We start from the raw sequence: 20,878 nt of genomic DNA, 5'->3' as shown, positions 1-20,878 counted from the left end.
AAAGTTTATGTTACCACACCATTATTTGAAGCTTCTCTTTTTTTTCTTTTTTGCAAAAAGAAAAAGTATAGCTAGTACTAGAAAGTGAATTTCTTTACTAAGAGTAAATTTTATTGTGGATGTTCAGGAGATATTTTTTGAGAAAGTGAATTTTGCCCAGATGCAGTCCAAACACATTTTTTTATTTATATTTTTATTGGTTTTATGATCAAATTTTCAAACTTCTTGCAAACAATACAAGTTAATTTAAGAAATTTGCCACATTCATTCATATTCACGCTATCCAAATCAAACGTGCCATGAAAACCAATTTCTTTGAAAATGAGTTTTTGATGATTTCAGGCAATGATTTTAACTCAAAATTGAGCAATAAGCAGATGGTATTAGTGCAAAACAAGTACTCACCTTTGCACGGAAGTGCTTGTCAACTCATAGCTCGTAGCTCATGTTATAACTTCATCTTCAATCTGTATGAAAGGGATGTGTGAAATTTTAGGCCAATCTTTCCCTTTATCTCTTTGACACCGTTGTTTTAGAAGAGGGCATTCTCTGAGAATTAGAGAAGAAAGAGAAGCAGGCAAGCGCTCTTCTGTTAAGTACCGGAGGCCAGAGCAATTCCAAATCTCCAAGCGTTGAAGAGAGGTGAGGTGTTGAAATCCCTTAGAGTTGAGTGATTTCAGATTTGAAAACCCTCCAATGGTAAATTCGGTAAGGGTGGAAGGCAGCAATGCCTCGTCCGGAAAGGACTCCACTTTTTCGATTCCAATCCAAATTTCGAATTGTTTGAGGGAGTGAAGACCTTGCAAACCCCACTCCATGCGACGGGAAAAGAGTTTGTCACATTCATTAATGTCAAGGGTAACTAAATTGGAGGGCAAACCGCCCACAGGAAATGACTCTAGTTCTGGACATACAAACAATGTCAAAGACTCAAGAGATGGGAGAAGGGTGCACATCCCTTCAGGTAGTGACTTCAACTTTTCACATTCGACGATACGAATCTCTGTCAAATTTGGGGCACACAATCCTCCATTAGGAAAGGACACAAAATTTGGGCAATCAAAGATATACAAAAAAGTGAGAGAAATAAGATCCCGGTGAGATCCCTCTGATACCGAAAGAGATTCAAGACTTTCACTTCCAGACACAAAAAGACGTTTGAGCTTTGGGTAGAACTCCAATGGAAAACACCAGAGTGAATCAGAACCACCTTTAATTGCCAATCCTTCAAGTGATGGATAGTAATGCCTCCTTGGCAACAGAAATGTTCCTTGAATTGAAAGTGTTTTTAATGTAGTGGGTAGACCACCTCCTGGGATAGACATCATAAGCTCTACAAAGGATTGTAGGATACGACCTTCTCCAACTTCTAGCTTTAATAGCCTAGGTGGTAATTCCTTCAATAGTAACTCATCACAATTACTTAACTGCAATTTACTGAGATTCGGAGATCTAGGAACCGAAGCAACAAGCTGCGGACAATCTTCAATTTGAAGTGCCATTAAAGCAGGAAGGTGGTTGGGCAGACCTCTGCTTAGTTTAGGACATTTAATTATGCAAAGCTCTTGGAGATTATAGAAAACACCACCTTCATCTTCATCTTTGCCTTCAAATAAAAACCATTCCTGCCACTCTGGCATGTCTTTAAAGCTTAATATTTCAAGCGATCTAAATGGCTTAACTGCAGAAGAACCACCCCCGTAGAACTCACGATCCACATGTGATACCACATGAAAACCTTCAACAAAGAGTTTCTTGAGGTTAGGCAGATCCCCAAGTGGAGGCCAGGAGTAGCAATACTTACAATTGGCAAGCCGTATGTACACCATATTAGAGAATGAACAATCTTGTAACCATTTTGGAAATCTTGTACCCCCATAATTTTCAATGGTGAGAGATTCGAGTTTTGAATGAGGACACAAATGTTCAAGCACATTTATTTCATTTTCTGAACTGCCCTTGTCATGACCCCATTCAAGCACCAATTTATATAGGTGTTGCTTATCCTTCAAATTAACCTCCATTGCATCTCTAGCATGTTGAACATTTTGCAAATTTAATATAGACAATGCTCCAGAAAGATGTAGAAGTTCCCCCAACTCTTTAATATTAGACCTATTATGTTTGCTCACAACAAAAGTAGTTAAACTCCGGAGATTTCTTAATTTACCCATATGCAGTGGCATCTCTTCCAATTTTGTTTTAACTATATCTAGGTGCCGCAAGTTGACTAATCTCCACATCTTGGTAGGCAGCTTGGTAAGGTACTCACATTCCGACAATAACAAGGTTTGTAAATTATACAAAGTACATATAGAATTTGGTAACCGTTCAATTAAAGTGTAACTAAGATTTAAATAACGTAGATGTTTCAAATTACCAACTGATTTAGGTAATTCCTTCATGTTTCTATAGGTAGAAAATGATAGCACTCTTAAGCACTTAAATGTCAACAACAAATCATCTATCATCATTGTTGATATGTTATTCCACGTCTGCTCAGGCAGTGAAAAATCAAATCCAAGGAAGGTTCGCAAACCCTTGGCTTCGTAGGACATGTTAAATTTCTTAAAGGCATCAAATTTAGTTCTAACATATGAAAAATGATGAGTCTTTCTTGTGATTACACAAGACTTATCAATCTCCAGCTTGAAACAAAATTCTCCAGATATAAATTTTGCCAAGTCATTGACCAAGTCATGCATTATGAAACATGATTCATTGTTACTTGATCGTTGAAAAAGTAATCTAGATACCAAATCATCAAAGCATTCTTCACCTATTTCTTCCATCCTTCTATTTCCTTTTTGTTGAATATTAGCAACGCGATGTGTTATATCATGTTGTGTATGCTAGAGTAGATGCGGAAGAGGAAGCATAGAGGAGGAACACTGAGAACACGAGGGTTACATGGTTCAGCCTTACGGCCTACATCCACGGAGGAATCCCTTAAGGGCTACATCTTTATTGTATAAGAGTGTAGTACAATAATCTCCCTGTGTTACAATGAACCCTAACATGAGTATATATAGGCGACTAAACCCTAGACTACTAGTACAAGCAGGAATGGGCTTGGGCCTATTATATTGGGCTAATATGTCTAATATATATCTCTAACACCCTCCCTCAAACTCAAGGCGGAAGCTTGATGAAGACTTGAGGTTGGATAAGCATGAGAAGATCACTTGAAGATGCCTTGTAGAATGCCTTTGAAGAAACCACAATGAAGAATGTGCCAATTGTCCAATTTCGAAGCTTCAAATGAAGAAACGGAGGCCAAAATCGGAATCTACGCGAAAAACTGAGCAAGATAGGCCCTTTTGGAAATTTTGACTTTTGGTCAAAAGTCAACGCAAAAAGTCAAAGTCAACAGGTCCAGGTCAAAGTCAACAGTCAAAGTGCTCATGGGTCAGATCCGGGTGGTCCGGGTCGGGTCGGTCCGGGTCAACAGTCAGCTAGGTGACGTGGTGCTGACGGGACGACACTGCTGACGTGGTTGATGACGTGTCGCTGACGTGGACTAGGGCTGACGTGTCTGATGATTGCATGGCTGCTGACGTGGAGTGATGACGTCATCCGGTGACGTCAGATGACATCAGCAGTAGTTTTCCGGCGCTGGCAGGAGCGTGCGATGTTCACCGGCGCGTGGAGGAGAAGCCAGAAACCCAGGTGGCGCGTGGAGGCGCGTGCAAAGGCGGTTGAAGACCATATTTCTTCCGTAGGCAGATCGGTGGTCGACATGGCCGATTGGACGACGCGTGTGGCCAAAGGATGAGCTACTCATGAGGAAATCGTGGCGGTGCGTGGGAAGGATCCTGAAACGCAGGCGGCGCGTGTGAGAGTTCCAAGAACCATTGTTCGCGCGTGGTGGCGCGTGCGGCTGCCAATGGAGGTCGGGTGCCTGGGTTTTGTAGATCGGTGAACGAGGAGGCCGCCATGGCGACGCATGTACCAAGAACACGATCTGGAAGTCAGGAATCTAAGGCGGCGCGTGGGAGATTTTCCAGAGACAACTGAGGCGCGTGGAGGCGCGTGGCAGGGCTTTGGGTGACCGGATTTCTGGGTTTTCCTCACAGGAGGCTGAGGAGCACGTCTGTGGTGTCGGTTTTGACAGGCGAAGGCTTGATGTGCACAGATCTGAAAAGTTAAGTCACGGCTTTGCTTGAGTTTGTGGATCTTGGACACAGTACTGCGCTACGGTGGCTGCGAGATGCCGTGGATTCTAGATCCAGCAGAGAAACATGTGTGACTTCAGATGGTGGTATGCACGTGAGAATCTTCTTTGCTTGCTAGAGATGTTTTGTTTGATGCCAAGAACGAAACTTGGCTCTGATACCATGTTAAATATAGCAACGTGTGAGAAAGACTGAATAGTACAAGCAGGAATGGGCTTGGGCCTATTATATTGGGCTAATATGTCTAATATATATCTCTAACACTTTTGATTGCTGCAATAAATCTTCTGCCATCCACAATTTGACCAATTCCTCCTTTTTAAATTCATAATCCTTTGGAAGGATCGAGCAATAAGAAAAGCAACGCTTCAAATGTGGTGGGAGATAGTGGTAGCTCAATCTTAGAGCTGGAAGTATACTATTATTTCCTTTTGGTAAATCCCATATATCACTCTTCAAAATCTTTGTCCACTCTCCTAGATCTTCTTCAAAACGCAGCAATCCCCCAAGAGTTTTTGCAGCTAAAGGCAGGCCTCTACATTTTTGGACAATTTGCTTACCGATTTCCCTTAGTAATGGAAATTCACTAGAGCTTCCGTTTCTAAATGCATGCTTTTCAAATAACAACCAGCATTCTTCATTTGACAATTGATTTAGAAGATAAGCTGGAACTGTGCATACAATTGATTCAACTTTTTTACTTCGTGTCGTAACAATGATCTTAATTTCCTGTGCCCCACATTTAAAAACTCTAAGTAACTCCACCCAATCATCATAATTTTCATTCCAAACATCATCTAAAACCAGGAAAATTTTCTTGTCTTTGAATGTCTCTCTAATTTTAATTTGCAGCAAATTCATGTTTTGGAGCAAATTCATGTTTTGAAGCAAATTCATGTTTTGAATATCACACATAGACAAAGTGGCATCCTCCAAAATAGTTTTTAATATCCTAAACCAATCAAAGTTTTCTGAAACGCAAACCCAAGCTTTGTGATCAAAACTATCCGTTACTCTTTTGTCATTGTATATAAGTCGAGCAAGAGTTGTTTTACCAACCCCACCCAGACCTACTATGGGAACAACACATATACCATTATCACTTGCATCACTTGATTGAAACTTCATAAATATAGCCTCCTTATCTTTGTCTCTGCCAAAGACACCATATTCTTCCGGACAAGAAGTTGTCAATGGTCGTGAAGGTATTCCAACCGCAGCAACTTTTTCTAAACGAAGAACATCCTTTTGTTTTGAAATAGATTCTAATCTGTCTAGAATATTTTTCAGCTCTGATTGTATGCTTTTGTCAAATGAACTAACAAAAGTAGAGATCAAGCCCCTTGCCTTACTAGTGGATTCAGCTTCTAACTTGCATCTCAAAGCTTCATAGGCAATCTCATCCAGGAGGTCATCCGCAACATAAACAGCATCTTTAAGCTCGTCAAGCCACTCTTTCACAGCAGGGTTTGTAATTTGCTTCTCCTCTGCATCAATGAGCACTGCATCAGCAGACATCAGCTCTATCTTCAGCTTTTGCACCATTCCATCAATGTGTTTCCTTCCCTTGAGAAAGTCTAGGACCTCAAGAGAAGCCACTCTGTCAAACGCCACCTGAAGGAATGCAGAGAGAACCGCTCCACCCACCAAAGCTTCAGCCATAGTGATGAAAAGGAAGAAGTAAAGAGAAGTGATAAGATGATAAGATTCAGTGAGAGTCGATTTGTAAAAAGGGTGTGCACTTCTTGCAAGAAATAAAGTAGAAGATAAGGTGCAGGTCCTTTCTCTAAGTTTTGGTATGGTCGCACATGGGGACAATCTCTAGCCACCCTGGTTGAATTGGCGTGAATGATCAACAAAGTTGACAGATGGTGACATGACCAATGTGCATGATTGGTGCACAGATTGAATAATATAATCTATACTGAAGTAAAATCCTATGTTCTAACTCCAAGAACTTCTACTTGTTTTTAAATAATAATTCCAGAGTTCCATAACCCCAAATATCTCAGTTGAAAATACGAAAATTTTAAAAACGTTATTAGCCAATATATTAGAGGTATGGTGTTGTGCAGAATATGTAATTAATTTGTAACGGATTACTAATTAGATTTTGTTCTTTGCAACTTATGCAAGTTAATATATTATAATTAACCATCTTTAACAAATTATTTATGCTAAAAGAATTTTTCATTTTAGCTGAAATTTACAAAACAAACTAAGTGTATTTAAGCATAATTAAAATTTGTCTTTTTTAAATCCATAATCATATCTAAGGTAACAATATTTTTTTTCACTAGAGAAGTTGTTAAGTTCTATTGTGAATGTTCTATTTAGGGCCTGTTTAGTTAGATGTTTTGGGAGATTAAAAGAGCATTTTTAAAACTCAAACTTTATTTTACAACCACAACTCCTCATAATTTTTTTTTATAAATACTAATTTTAAATTCAAAACACAGTTTTCTAATAGCTTATAAAAATGCACCATTAATCAAACATATATTACTTGTTACATTATTTCTTTATTTCCATATACAGATTTTTTTTTTTTTTTTTTCCTTGTGTGTGTGTATATATCACCCATTATGGATTCCACTTACGTTGTATCTAGGCCTAAGAAGAGTCTGCCACTAGAACCCAAGCCTTAAGCATAGTTCTTAGAACCGGACCGGACCGGGAGGTCGAACTGTGAAAACTGGAAACCGGGATGAAAACCGGTTTTTTAAGCATAAAGAACCCGATTTTTTGTTAATTCCGTGAACCGCTAAAACCGGGGTTGGACCGTACAAACCGGTGAGAACCGTGCGGTCCAACCCCTTAGCAATTTTTTTTTTTATAATTTTATTTTACTTAATTAAATTATCCATCTCTTACAAGAAATAAAAAAAAAAAATTATAATTAAAATCCTTCAAAGATATTCAACTTTACTTCAAAAATTAATCATAAATTTTAATGTTTTCATGGTTATTATTTTATTTTATTAACTTTCTTATTTAATTATTAAATATATGTTTGAAAATCATTAAATTTCCCTCACATATATAGATATATTGTCAATTTTGCTAATTTTATAAATTTAATATCTATATTTAGGCTTTAATTAATTATTTAATTAATTATGACGTCATCACGGTTCGACCCCGGTTCGACCTCGGTTCGACCTTAAAAACCTTGAACCTCTCCCTTTAACGATTCAATGAACGGTCCGGGTCTGAAAACCTTAGCCTTAAGGGGCAAAGGTTTAAGTGTATTGCTAAAACAGTACCCTTCACCCAAGGCTCCGCTTTCACACAAGATGACAAGCATAACTATTTCAATAACGAGAGAAACCACGCGTATACCTATAGTCTTCTTTCTTCTTTTTTTGGAAATAACTATTCACTTTAGAGATATATATATATATATATATCATCAAAATTGTTTGGGGAGCGTGAACAAAATTGAATATGAGATTATTGATGAAAAATCACAATAAATGACATTATTGTCTACTTTACTAAATCTTTTTTAACACATGCTAACTAACGATATTGTCTCCCAATATTATGCTAGCCTGCAAATTACCCCTTGATTAACATGATGTCTTTGACATCTTTGTTGAGTGTGCTTAAGAAAATTCAGGCACAAGTGTATGTATGATAGAGGAAATACATGAGAGAACTAGGTGCTCCTTTTCTTCTCTCACTCTCTTTTTTCTTTTTCTTTTTTCTTTTTCTTTTTAAATTTAATCAAAATGTTTTTTTTTTTTTTTAATTATGACAAATTCCAACCAACTCAATGCTCATTTGAAGGTTATGAAATTTAAACTTCAATTCATTGTCAAGTTTTCAACTTGGAATGTTTGGAATGAAGGAAAGAAAAAGAAATAAAAATATAATGAATGTAAGGACAGAATTTGGATTGGACCCAATATAGGATTGGGTTTTAGCTCAATAAGCCGAAACAATGAATTTGTAGAGTGTGGGTATAAGAACTAGTTCTATTTGGTAAGAAAGACAATAACAGTTGTTTATTTAAGAGAATCAAACACAAGTGAAATGAGAAAATTTGTCCTCAGCACAGTCCGAGGAGCTATATTATAATATCCAGTTGATGATCAATGTTACAAGAGTTCAAAGGATTATTACAAAGATTTCTTAATTTTTTTCCTCCCCTCCTTTGGGCCACTTCTTCATGCTATATACTATAATTTTGGTATCATCCCTACCATACACGTGTAGGTTAGTTTCTAGGAACTCCTTCTTGTCCCATGCAACACCTCTCAGAACCTTCAACTAGCAGCTGTAAGGTTGCTTAACCACTGTTCAGGTATCACCTTCATATTAATGCGGCCAAAGAGTTAGTTAGGATGCATTTAATGTGAAGGTAGCAGCTTTTGAAGATATTTGTTGCCTCCCTTTACTCATCCCTTATCCAATGTCTGACTTCCAATCGTGATGCAACATTGAAGGATGTCCAGAATGATAAAACATTCTTATTGACCCCAGATCTTTGTTTCCGAGATGACTTTTCTCCTCGGACGTATTTTGGACTATTATATACAATCCTTGTTCCTTTTTCTTATACCATTTCCATTATAATCTTATTTGACCATCCTTTTATTAGTTAATATCCTCGGATTGAACCATAGACCCAATTCGTATAGTTTTAATAGTACCTTCTAACTAACTAGCCCCCACAATAAATATTCTATCTATTCTCTTTTTAACATATACATAGGAAAGAAAATGAAATATGGATAGAAGTATGTATAGATCGGATTAGAGGATTTTTTTTAATCTAATTCGATACGTCAGGTTGAGAAATTTTCAACCCAATCCAACCCCACCCAACCCATCATGTGTGTAGGAGGTTGGGTTGCTTGAACTTAAATATTTCATAACTTGTAAAATAAAATAGAAAATTAAAAAAAAAAAAAAAAACCATAAGTTTTTATCAACTATTTAAAACACATTTTTTGATAAATTATTAGAATTCACATAATATGCCTAAATCATATTCTAAATTTTCAAACTTACCAAAAACGCTTTTTCTCAAAATACCAATTAAATCAAACTAAAAATAAAAATAAATGTTATAAAATAAACTTATATATCAAGTTGGGTTGGGTCAGATTGGTTAAAAAATATATTTACCCGAACTTGACCCAACCCAAAGCTAATAAAAAGTTTCAACCCAACCCAACACCCAAAAAACCAACCTAAAGCATCAGGTCGTGTTGGTTTAAGTCGGTTTTTTGGATTAGTGAGTTGGATACACATCCCCAAATATGATTTAATTTTTCTAATTTGTTTGGGAATTGGGGGCTTATAAGAGAATGAATTAAAGCAAAATAAATATGTATATTTATTAGTATTGCTTTTCTTAAATCCATATAAATTGATATTTCTTTTCTAACCATTTCATTCATTCCTACTAAATATAAGGATTGAGTGTTCCTTTGTTCCTCTCACTTTTAGGAAGAATGCTTAAGAGGGAATGGAATGGAACGAACATTCATTTTATCCATTTTATTCCTTCCTACTAAACGTCTAAACAACATAATTGATGAATGTCTATTATAAATCATTTTTATTCTATTATTTTATTCCTTTCCATTCATTCAAATAGGCTAAATAGCGATTGATGATAGACGACCCTAACACTAAAAGCTCGAATTCATGGAGGAGATTGCATAACAGCATGGGCAAGGGGACAAAGACCAGCTCTCCAATTTTTGTAGAAGCTCTTGCATTGAGACGAGCAATACAAATTGTCTTGGAAATGAATATTTCATCAACTGGTGGTTGAACAATGTAAGATGCATTAACAGTTACATGTGCAAGCTATAATAGAAAGAAGATATTAAGCAGTTAATGGCAAAACCTGTATGAAGTGTAGTAGATTTATTTAGTAAAAAATCAATATCAAAATATACTAAAAAAATTAAAAGGTCAATTCACTCTTTTTGGTAATTGTATGCAAGCTTTCCAAATTAAAACTAGTGTATTGTTGATGCTATTGTTAAGATGCTTAAGTTGAGTTATTGTACATTATCATTCTCATTTTCTATTGGAAAAGAATGTTTTTTTTTTTTTGGTTAAAGAAGATTTTATCACTTTTTTAGTTGATTAATTCTTGATCACATACCATTATTATCAATGATTTTATATAAAAAGTAAAATCTCATGATTCTTAATCTTAATATATGATAGGATCCAGAAAGCCCTTTCATCAACTAGGATCTTGATTTTAACAACCATGTTGACAAAAGGGAACAAAAGAAGAGGCCTCGCTTTAACAAATGAAAAATATTAGTTATGAATATTTCCCTAAGATCTATATCTCCCAAAAACTCTTTCCTTCCTAAAATTAGGTTGGAAACAACCAAAACTGATCTTAAGAAATATCTAAAGCTTTCATGTGAAGTATAACACAGCCTTAAGTAAGGAGATTGGTTCCAGGATCAAAACTGCTACAAGATTTTCAGCTACACATGCAATACAACAATGCTGACTGTCTATTTATATGCCACAGTTTGCTACAAGATTCTCAGCCCCTTGCCCTCTCACAATGACAAAAATCATCTTCCTTTGGCGGAGCTGTTTCACCCAATACAGCTCTTGACAACCAGGAAAACCACTATTCCTTTTTTCCCCCTTGATTTTGTCACATTTCTCATTCTGCTCTTATCCATCCAAACTGCAACTTTTTCCGAGTCTCTTCCAGCACTAAAATGTGATCTACATTCCGTACGGTACAATTTAAATTTCATTTCTCAATGTCCACTGCTTATCAAACTATATTTCTGAATTATCTGAAAGATGAACATGGGATCTGTCAATAAAATAATCACCAATCATGACTATAATAATGATTTAAACACCAGGCATGAATATGTGAATCTGAGAAGCAATGTCATTACAAAAATGGAGCCGCTTGAAAATTGAACAAGTGATTCTTGTACAGAATTCCAGTAAGGATGGGGAGAAAAATGAAATCAAAACAAAACAAACGATAATTGAGTTCGTTAGTAATGGCAATATCCAACACAACATTACATATTCAGATGATTGGGATAGCCAAGTGCACAGACTGTAATGTACTAAAATATTGCAAACCGAAATGTATTCTCTCCCAACTGCATACTTCAGTTAATGAGCTAACCCAAATGCCATAAAAAACCAAACTGAGCCAACAAGGCTGAAGAACCAAAGAATAAAAACCTCCTAACTTCATACCTGATGATAACGCAGCATCAGATTTAGATACTGTTGACCATATCAAGGCCAGCAATGAATTGTATTTAAAGAGGCGATAAGCAACCCATTTTATGGGCGTTTCTGAAGGAATGGTTTTGTAATCATGGGGGTAGAAGCTTCTTTTGAGGAAGCTAATATTCATTAAGTATTGTCTTCCCATACAGAGGCCAGGATTAAATGAAAATGGGCAATAGGCAACCTATTTCTGAAGGAATGGTTTTGTAATAACGGGAATGGAAGCTTCTTTCAAGGAAGCTAATAATCATTATTTGTCTAGTTTTTTCCTCATATTACTATTCTATATGATCTTATCAAGATCCATATCTAATACCTATAATGAAATAACTACCTTGCAAGCACAATGTATGCTGTCCATGCACTCAGTAATATATTTGTTACCTTGTGCTGTGCATACATTACAACCATGTTAGTGATTTGATAACAATAGTAGCTTTTTCAATGTCTAACAAGTCCAGTTGGTCACTATCCAATATGTACACACACACCCAAAACCACAAAGAACACGCCTAGTGCCAAGGGGCAATTTGTTAGTGATCAATGCCAACAAGAAATCTGCAGTTCTAGATTCCTTATCTTATGGGCTGGGTAAAAAGGTTCTGGGAAAATTACATTTTAATCTCTATAATTGAAGGGTGTCATAAATTAAATCCTATAGCTTTAAAAAGTAATAAATTAAACCATGTAGTTTCGTAAATAACAATTTTATAACTTACAAAAAAATAAAAAGTAATAAATTAAACTTTATCCCCATTTAAGTCTCATGACATTGTGCTTGGGATTTAATATCGACTGAGAGTTTATGTTAAACTACCGATTGTCCCAAAATTTTAAACTGTTAGGAAATTGTGAATTTAATCACTTAACCATAAGTCTAACACATGTTAAATTACTGATTGTCCCAAAAGCTTAAGCTATTAGGAAATAGTGAATTTAATCACTTAACCATAAGTATAACACTCCCCCTCACTTGTGGGCCGAAACTTTCCCTCAATAAGTGAGGGTCCAACAAGGGGGAATTTAACATTTTAAATGGGAGGTAGAGTAAAGCCAGAGATCGAACTCAGGATCTCCTGTTTTGATACCATGTTAAACTACCGATTGTCCCAAAAGCTTAAGCTATTAGGAAATTGTGAATTTAATCACTTAACCATAAGTCTAACAGTTTAAATTGTTACTTTTTGAAATCTCATTGTCTAATTTTACTTCTAAAACTATAGAATATAATTTGTTACTTTTTGAAATGGGCTTTTATTTGTTACACACCCTAATTATAGGGTTTAAAATGTAAACTTCCCAAAGGTTTGTTTGGGAGGGGAGGAGGACTCTACCTACAACCCCCAGAAGCCATCCATGAAAAGGGTGTACCTTACAAAGGTAGGAACAACCTCAATGCAATAGGAATGTAGTGGGATTTGAACCCAAGCATTGAGCAAGTAGCTCAGTTGCAGGCTTATTCCATAAAAACAGAGGATCTCTGATTTACCATGAAGACAAGGAAATCGCTAGAAACAACATCCATCTCAAACCAGAACAGATGGAACTGTCCAATTTATTCAATATCATCTTCTGATGTTCAGCAACCTACAGTTTTTTTGTCAATTTGATGTAAAGTCAGCACTCAGCATAGCCTCCTTCAAAATAGGTCCTCAGGGCACATCTCTTACTTGTAAGCAGCAGCTTTATAAGCTCAATAATGCAACAGAGATTGGAAGATGATTTTATATATGTATAAGCATCTATTTTACTGCCTCCAGTAAACTCAGTATAGAATACAATAAGGTACCATTCCATGATGGGTAAACTACACACATGCTCTTTTAAGTTATACCAGCCACTTGATACAATTGCTATATGTGTAAGTGCTAAATGGAACATATTTACATACATCTTTTTCTTGCACTGACATTTCAATTTCAAAAGTTAAGCTCTAGCTTCATCAATGAAATACGTGTTAAACATACAATTACACACTAGAATATAGGCACAACCATTAACAAGTGTAGAATATAAAATTTAAAACTTACCCAACAAATGTCCAAAAAGCTAAACTCAACTTGCTGTAGGAGGTCTTTGTTGCACCACCAAATCATCAGCAGAGTAATAATCAGCAATCAGCCGATACACATATGATGGATTGTGCCCCCCTCTGTGAAGGAAGTAAAGAGTAATTTACTTGTAACAGTTACAGGATAAAAGAATTTGAAATATCGAGATCGGTACGAAAGTATTCAAAATTCTCAAAACCAGACTATAAGCATACAAAAGTGAGCTAAAAGATTGCATCCAGACAAGAACAAGGACAGGATAGCCAACATTCCATAATGGGGCACAGAAAAGGTTTTCTAAATGAGCTCCAGAATATATATAATTTTGGAACCCAGGTAAATCTTTTCTTTCTTGAAATTTACAAAAGATTTTCTTGAACTTACGTGTCAGTAATAAAAAGACTAACGAGCTTTGGTGGCACATAATCAAATGTTGGATTGACCACATGAAGAAGAGGGGAAGCAGTGCCAGTTCCAAAATCCATGCAATCTGAGAATTCTCCAAAATCCAGCAGCTCAGATGGGGATCTCAGCTCATTCAGTAAGACCTCAGGATTGTGTGGATACAGAGGGCACAACTGTAATGTAGATGAAACAGCACTTCATGAAGGTACAACAGCAATAATTGGAACAAAAAAAAAACAATAATTTCAAAATTTTATGAAATGAGATACAAAACTTAAACATTTCCACTTGCTAGTAATCAACATGCCAGGAACCAGAGCAAAACATGCGTTTCAGTATTCACTATTCATTAACTCCATCAAAATAAATTTTAGCTAAAGTATTTACAAATTGTGGCTATTTCTATCGCATTACATAATAAATTCTTAGGCTACTTAGATTTCTAATTTTGTTTATTCACAACCCGCAAAATCTGTTCCCTGCTTTGATCCAGAAATGCAAGACAAAGTTGAACAGCTTAGAATACTCTCTACAGACATCAGAAATCCCAAATAAAATTGGTTACTTAAATTAATAGGCAACTAAAAATGAGTTGATTTGATTTACCAAAAAAAAAAGGTGTTGATTTCGGAAGAATGAATCACTGATAACTTCACGCTTTCAGGTTGATCAGCGAAGTGCATATTAACCCGAAAGTGGAAATTTGGGTTAATTTCAAATAGTCATTGTTTTGGAATCATTAAGACTCTATGCAGCAAAGAATTTTAGTCATTTCATAGATTAAGGCTGCAGTAAAGCAAAGAATTTTAGTCACTTCAAAGCATAAGAACTAAGAAGCGAGCAAGAAATTTAGGAATGTACCAGAAGAGACTTGGTTTACTTATCAATCATCAAAACCTCTATTATTGTACCAAATTACCTTGTGACTGCCAGCAAGTACAACAAAAGGGACAGCATGCCTTTGAGCTGCAAGTGCAACCATATTCAACCCAACAGGTGCTATAACCCCACCATTGGCCATGACAGCATGTGCTCCAACTATAACCTTTAGGAGTTACAACATTGAAGCCAAAAATCAATCCACGAAATGCTGTTCCAATTGAGGAAAAAAACAAATAGAAGGAAAAAAAAAGCTTAAGGCCATCAATTTACCATGTTCACACGGGAAATCATGGCAAAAACTGCAGAATCAGTAATTAGTGTAGTTTGTAAACCTCTTGTGACCAAATCTTTTGCAAGAAGATGTCCCTGATACCTAATTTTATGATAAATGGCATTAGAGAGAGGAAATCATAATTACACCACCTAAAAATAGTATGCAGTTGCACAAACCTTGGAGCACCCTCTGCTACAAACACCCGAAATGATCTCTTTTTCTCCTTTGCGGCACAAAGAAATTCCAATACTGTTCTTGAACTTCCTAAAGTTAATATTACCTCACTGAAAAAAAAAAAAAAACATATATATATATATATGCAATTAGAAGTGTTTCAGAGATAAGAAAAAAAGGTTCTAGAAATAAAAACCACAGAAAATTATACATCACACAAGCTGATGTGAATAAGACTGTATTTTCAGATTGATTAACAACAATAAAAAGACATAACTACATGGAGCTGTATAAGTACTTTACAAGTATTTCTGGAATAACAAGTAAAAGGCGAATATAAATAATGATAAGAAATTATCAAATGGCAAGTTAGCCCACATAAGACAAATAATTCCCAACCTAGGTGCACTAATTGACCTACATAGGGAGACAAACCCACTCTTCTTCTATGCAAAGGTTATCTGGAAAAAGATTAACCTTGAATCAGTGGATTGACATTATGTAATCCACAGATTGCAGGCACTCTCCCATTTTCCCTAATTGGACAACACCTTAATACCTCTCACCTTTATCATATTAATGCCTGCCCTAGATCATGTAAGCAGCAACCATTTTCAAAAATTACAAAATATGGCATAAAGGAGTTGTTGAACCTAGGTAAAGTACATTAATAATGCTACTAATGCTGAGCTGCAAACCACATGAATTTCTTTTTTTAACATTTTACATTACATTTCTTAGCCTAATAGACAGAAACATATCCCAAGATGCAACATTTGCGTGTGAGTGTGTGTGGTGGGGGGGTAAATCTCAAGACATATTGAATATTAATCCACAAACAGCTTCTGCACTCCCTGTATGAATCAGTCACTTAGATACAAATTATGCATCACGCAAGCAACTATGTGGTCCAGGGAATGACAGTGATTCACCATTCTCATCAGAAAAACCATTACGATGTTTAAGGGATTACAACTTTTTCATATAAGAAATGGTAAGCTGTTCTGAATCATCTTATAAAAGTCACATGCAGCACTATAGAGAGGAGACAACTCAATGCAAAGGGATGATCATATCCAGAAGAGCTTTGTTCATCCTGAGAAATGTGTAATATGGCCAAATATCAGACTGTTTAAATTTTTATTAAGTGGATCAGCTTGGCATGCCACGTGCCATCCAATTAAACAAAAACCTATGTCGGTTCTCAAAAGGTGGACATAATGCCTGTGACTTAAGTTAACACCAAGATCAAGGGTTTTCTTTTTTTTTTTTAAGTAAGAAAATTATGTATTAAAAAGAAATACTGGACAAACCCTAGTACATGGGGAGTATAAAAGAGCCCCACCAAAAAAATAACATCTCAAATTACAGAGATCTAAAAAATTAGTAAAAGAACAACAAACATGATTTGAATATCCCTTAGCCATCCTAATAAATATCTCAGAAAAAGTCTAAATTGAAGCACCGCTGAACACTAAAATGAAGTCAATTAATTTTCAACATTAGTGCTTTTACTGCAAGTTCAAATTTAAAGGAAAATATGGATTCCCTATCAAATCCACAGTTTCAGCCATGTCAGACTGCATATTATGTGGAATTCAGCTTCTAGTCTACAGCATTCCATACTCCATTTCAACAAAAAAATAAGATAAAATAAAATAAAAACAATTCTTTTCACAATATAAATCATAGCAATAAAGGAAGATTTTTGGCAAACAAATGAATCATTTCATGCATAACAACCTCAACCATAACTCTTCAAAAATAAACAAATAAATAATATATATATATATAAAATAATAAATAAATAAAAACACATAAACGGTTATTCTCAAAGAAATTTGATTTTGAATACTCGTCTTTGTTAACATTCCATCCCTAACACCAAGTTTTCTTATAACGCCACCTCTAAATCTTCAGCTCTTTCACCTCAATATAAATCATAGAAACTTTACAAGCCATATCCTAGGACCACAAACAAAACATATAAGCCACCACAGACTGTTGAAAATTACAATAAAATCAACCGTCAAAGAAATTTGAGGATGCATACAAACTTTATAAGCACAAAAAAGTAAAATTGCAGGTACTGTCAGCTCTTTTTTTTTTTCTTTTTTTTTTTATAGATAACACATTGTCAGCTCAAAATTATATAGATCAATTCAAACAATTTTCAGACCACCCACATAATTATTTGCTTATGTATGATTACATGATGCCAAAGCAAAAAAAAGTATGTTTTTTTAATTAGTTTACACCTTACCTTCCACCATTTTCTTAAGGGGAGAGGTGTGGCCCAAAAATAAAAGGTCTTTTCTAGAGGCAAATTAAAGTTAATATTACTAGTTAAAAATATTACTTTTGATGAATGTGCTCTACTGCTTGCTCGGCAATCAATTCATGGCAAGTGGTAATATCTTGAATGAGTTCATTTAACGCTTCAATGACATCATGTTTCAGCTTCCGACTTCTGGAACTTTTATCAGCAGCTGCCAAGGAAAATAATTTATCAACCTCAAAAACTCATCCGTTTGCAATTTATTATGCAAACAATCACATTCAATAACAATTATATTATTTGAGTTAATTAGATAGAATGATGTTTGTTTATGAACTTACCAAACTTAGATTTACAAACAGTGTAATGTTAAAAATTATATACAAAATGGACTATTTATATTATCACTAAATTACAAATAATAATTTGATATCTAATGAACTTATTTACTGACTTACACAACTCAATCCCAAGTCTATATAATATTAAATAAGCATATAAACATATAAGTTATATATGCTCAAATCGAGCCTTATACTCACAAGTTTTTTCACAAACACAATTTTAAGTTTAAGCTTGGCTCATTTAATTGTCGAGCCTAAACTTGTGCTTAAGCTTGGCCCATTTGCTAAAAAAACTAACATGAACAAGCTTGTTCTAAAGCCAATCCTGAATTGTTCATAAATAGCTTAGTTCATTTTCAACCATATTCTAGATTGACTAAACAGAAATATAATATGTGAGGATAGAAGCATTTAAAGACAAGCATAACTAAAGAAAAATAACAATAATAACAACACTACTACAACAACAACGATGAATACAAATAAAATTATGGAGCTCACACTTGCTTTTTCCTTCAGAATCACCCCCAGATGAAGAAGTGTGAGGAACAGCACCCGAGTCAGGCACATCCTCAAGAAGAGTTTGCAAGGAAGGTGGACGCAAAGTGCTTCTTGCAGCCGCAGCGACAACAGCAGCTGATAGAACTGGATGATTATCCCGCTCAGCATCATCTTCATCATCACTAACACTTGATAAACCCAAACCAGCAACAGCAGCCGTTGCAAGAGACAGATCCTCCTCCCTAATAATGTGCAAAACGCGCCTCACAATATTACCGACGGCAAGCTCTTCAATTAAGAAAACAACTATAAGTCTTACTTTTCCATATAAGTAACCTAAAAATTACAAGTCATCCTTCATGATAACCATCATAGTAATGTGATTAGAAAATATCCATCATCAATATTGAAGAATCAAGCAAAGATATTCGGCCCATATAAAGTATAAACATGCCCTTTTATATAACATGCTGGAGTTCATAATCTGAGAAAAAGGGAAAAAAACACAAAACTACATATAAATTCAGAGAAATATATAACTTTTTCTGGAGAGAGAGAGTAGATAGACAGATAGAGGCCATAGTTCTCTTGTAACAGGCACAGCAAAAGGTTGTGTAACATTCTTGCACATACAACAGCGATCAATAAAATACTTTTTTGTGATTCAGCATTAGAGAAAATGCCTAGCATCAGAGCGCAATCTATACATTCTGTAAATTTGATGTTGTACATGACAACATAATAGCCTAACAGATGCCAAAAAATGAAAAGAACAGAGAAAATAGCTTACGTGCACATGCATAAGAATCAATGTGGAGATCATTGATATTTTCCAAGTGAACAACAGTGTCTATTTATTTTTATACAGGGAACAATCCTCTGGGTCATATCCAAGAAGATTCAACTTGAGATATCAGACAACAAGTTTCTCAGAGCAACACTATATGAACCCTTCATATCAAATAAACAAAAATAAAGAAGGAAGGGATTGATACAAGAATTACAGCTTCAAGGGCTCAGGACTCCAAATAATTACTTCAAGGGCAATTAGCCTCCAAATAAGAACTCTAGAATATCACTCAGTGGTGAAAAGCCATATGATCTATCTTCATATAGGGCTCAAAACCTAATTCACATAAAAACCCTAAACCAATAAGGAAATAAAAATAAAAATAAGGCTCCTAGCATATTCTAGACTGTTGGCCTAAACTAAATAATAAAATTACAACTACAAAATAAATAATAATAAAGAATATAGTGGCAGCAGTAATTACAGAATCATATGTTCCTCCCATCACAACAAAAACTGAAGGACTTGTACCTTTTCACAACTCATGCATCTACAAATCAATAGGCAGCTAGCATGCAAATTACTAACAGAGCTTCACAAACGAAATACTCATCCTCTTGGGTGAGCAATGTAAAAAGCAGTGTTTATTTTGCACATTTCTCTTAATGGAAAACATTGTGATACATGATTCATTAAATTTTTGCAAACATGCTTGATTGAGGGTAAACTAAGAAAAATTAAGCTTTGACTGATTTCAGAAGGCATCCATGATTACAACTACAATTAACTAAAATTTAGCTATCACATACATGTTTACAACTACAAAACAAACACACACAAAAAATAAAATAAAATAATCTATGATAATTCAATAGTTGGGGGATGGGATTGGAATCTTGGACATCTCCTTTGGGAACACTAGGAGAAGCTAGTTGAGCTATACAAGGTTCTTGGCTAAGAAGAAAATCAATATATTACTTCCACAAAAAAATAATAATAATAATAATTTGCCTTTCTGAAGCATCCACTACAAGTCCTCACATCCATGCAACTACCCCCCCCACCCGGGCCACCCCCAAATAAATAAATAAAAGGAACCTCACTTGTAATGCTTGTGATAAAAAATTTTGTACAAATACTAAGCCCATACACTGCTATAAAATCGTCTAGTAGACCACTGGGAGTTCAAATTACCAATTCCTTTTAAAGTTGCTTCAGTCATGAAACTTAAGAACTACAGGGCCTATGATAAGAATAAGAAAATAAAATTCTAATATAACTTTAGTTATATATAGATATTCACCCAACATGATGCTTTGGCTTCTCTTTTGGCTTATTTACAGTTTTCTAAAGCCTCAATTTTTTCTAGCTACAACTATACTTTTGCCAAGCCTTTTTTTATTTTTTAAAAGCAAAATAACCAATAGAAACTACCCTAATACCAAACCAAGCTGAAACAATCCCCTCAAGAACACATACTACTGAAAATTTTCTAGTCATGACTCATGATTAGCAATTTAATTCATACACATACCAACAGGATTTGCAGCAATCAGCTGCTCCCCAACTGCCCTAACAGCATCAATCAAAGCTCCAGCCTGGTTTGTGTAGGGCACTCGTGTCTGTGAAATTACCGACCGAAGCAGTTCAGCCGTCTGCCTTGATGTGGCCTGCGAGCCCTCAATTTTACTGCCACCCAAAATATATCAAAACATAAACACACAAACATATACTCTTAATCACAGCC

At 35.3% G+C, this 20,878-nt stretch overlaps 2 protein-coding genes across 19 annotated transcripts in view; both read right to left on the bottom strand.

The window, feature by feature from the left end:
• The window catches only part of LOC126723645 (uncharacterized), a 58,658-nt gene that overhangs the window by 35,643 nt on the left and 2,137 nt on the right, over nucleotides 1-20,878 (bottom strand). For 14 of the 18 annotated variants that reach the window (XR_007654405.1, XR_007654404.1, XR_007654406.1 and 11 more), the window contains exon 1: nucleotides 406-2,278. Coding sequence is in view for 3 of the 18 variants with exons in the window: in XM_050427245.1 (XP_050283202.1) it covers nucleotides 13,488-13,584; nucleotides 13,868-14,061; nucleotides 14,808-14,933; nucleotides 15,041-15,143; nucleotides 15,221-15,328; nucleotides 17,578-17,707; nucleotides 18,342-18,629; nucleotides 20,666-20,820 (1,201 nt within the window). In the remaining 15 variants the exon portion in view is untranslated. Of the gene's footprint in view, nucleotides 1-405; nucleotides 2,279-10,451; nucleotides 10,993-13,462; nucleotides 13,585-13,867; nucleotides 14,062-14,807; nucleotides 14,934-15,040; nucleotides 15,144-15,220; nucleotides 15,329-17,577; nucleotides 17,708-18,341; nucleotides 18,630-20,665; nucleotides 20,821-20,878 lie in introns of those variants that run through there. The other 4 variants (XM_050427245.1, XM_050427244.1, XM_050427246.1 and 1 more) reach the window with 4 other exon arrangements.
• On the bottom strand, nucleotides 3,781-6,055 carry LOC126724439 (putative disease resistance RPP13-like protein 1). The gene is made up of 2 exons (XM_050428975.1): nucleotides 4,438-6,055; nucleotides 3,781-4,093 (listed from the first exon to the last, which is right to left on the bottom strand). Exons 1-2 carry the CDS (start codon nucleotides 5,835-5,837, stop codon nucleotides 3,781-3,783), a joined length of 1,713 nt encoding a protein of 570 aa, XP_050284932.1. The 5' UTR covers nucleotides 5,838-6,055.

The sequence above is a fragment of the Quercus robur genome, chromosome 4 (assembly GCF_932294415.1).
Source record: "Quercus robur chromosome 4, dhQueRobu3.1, whole genome shotgun sequence".
Taxonomy (NCBI): Eukaryota; Viridiplantae; Streptophyta; class Magnoliopsida; order Fagales; family Fagaceae; genus Quercus; species Quercus robur.
Note: the sequence above shows the minus strand (reverse complement) of the source record. Positions and strands in the feature narration are given on the sequence as shown.

Excerpts from the sequence above, each read along its gene's own strand:
- LOC126724439 (XM_050428975.1), bottom strand. The coding sequence starts at position 5,837 with ATGGCTGAAGCTTTGGTGGGTGGAGCGGTTCTCTCTGCATTCCTTCAG. Across the intron at positions 4,094-4,437 it reads TTATTGCAGCAATCAAAAGT|ACGTGCTCCTCAGCCTCCTG; the intron begins GTTAGAGATATA and ends CCGACACCACAG.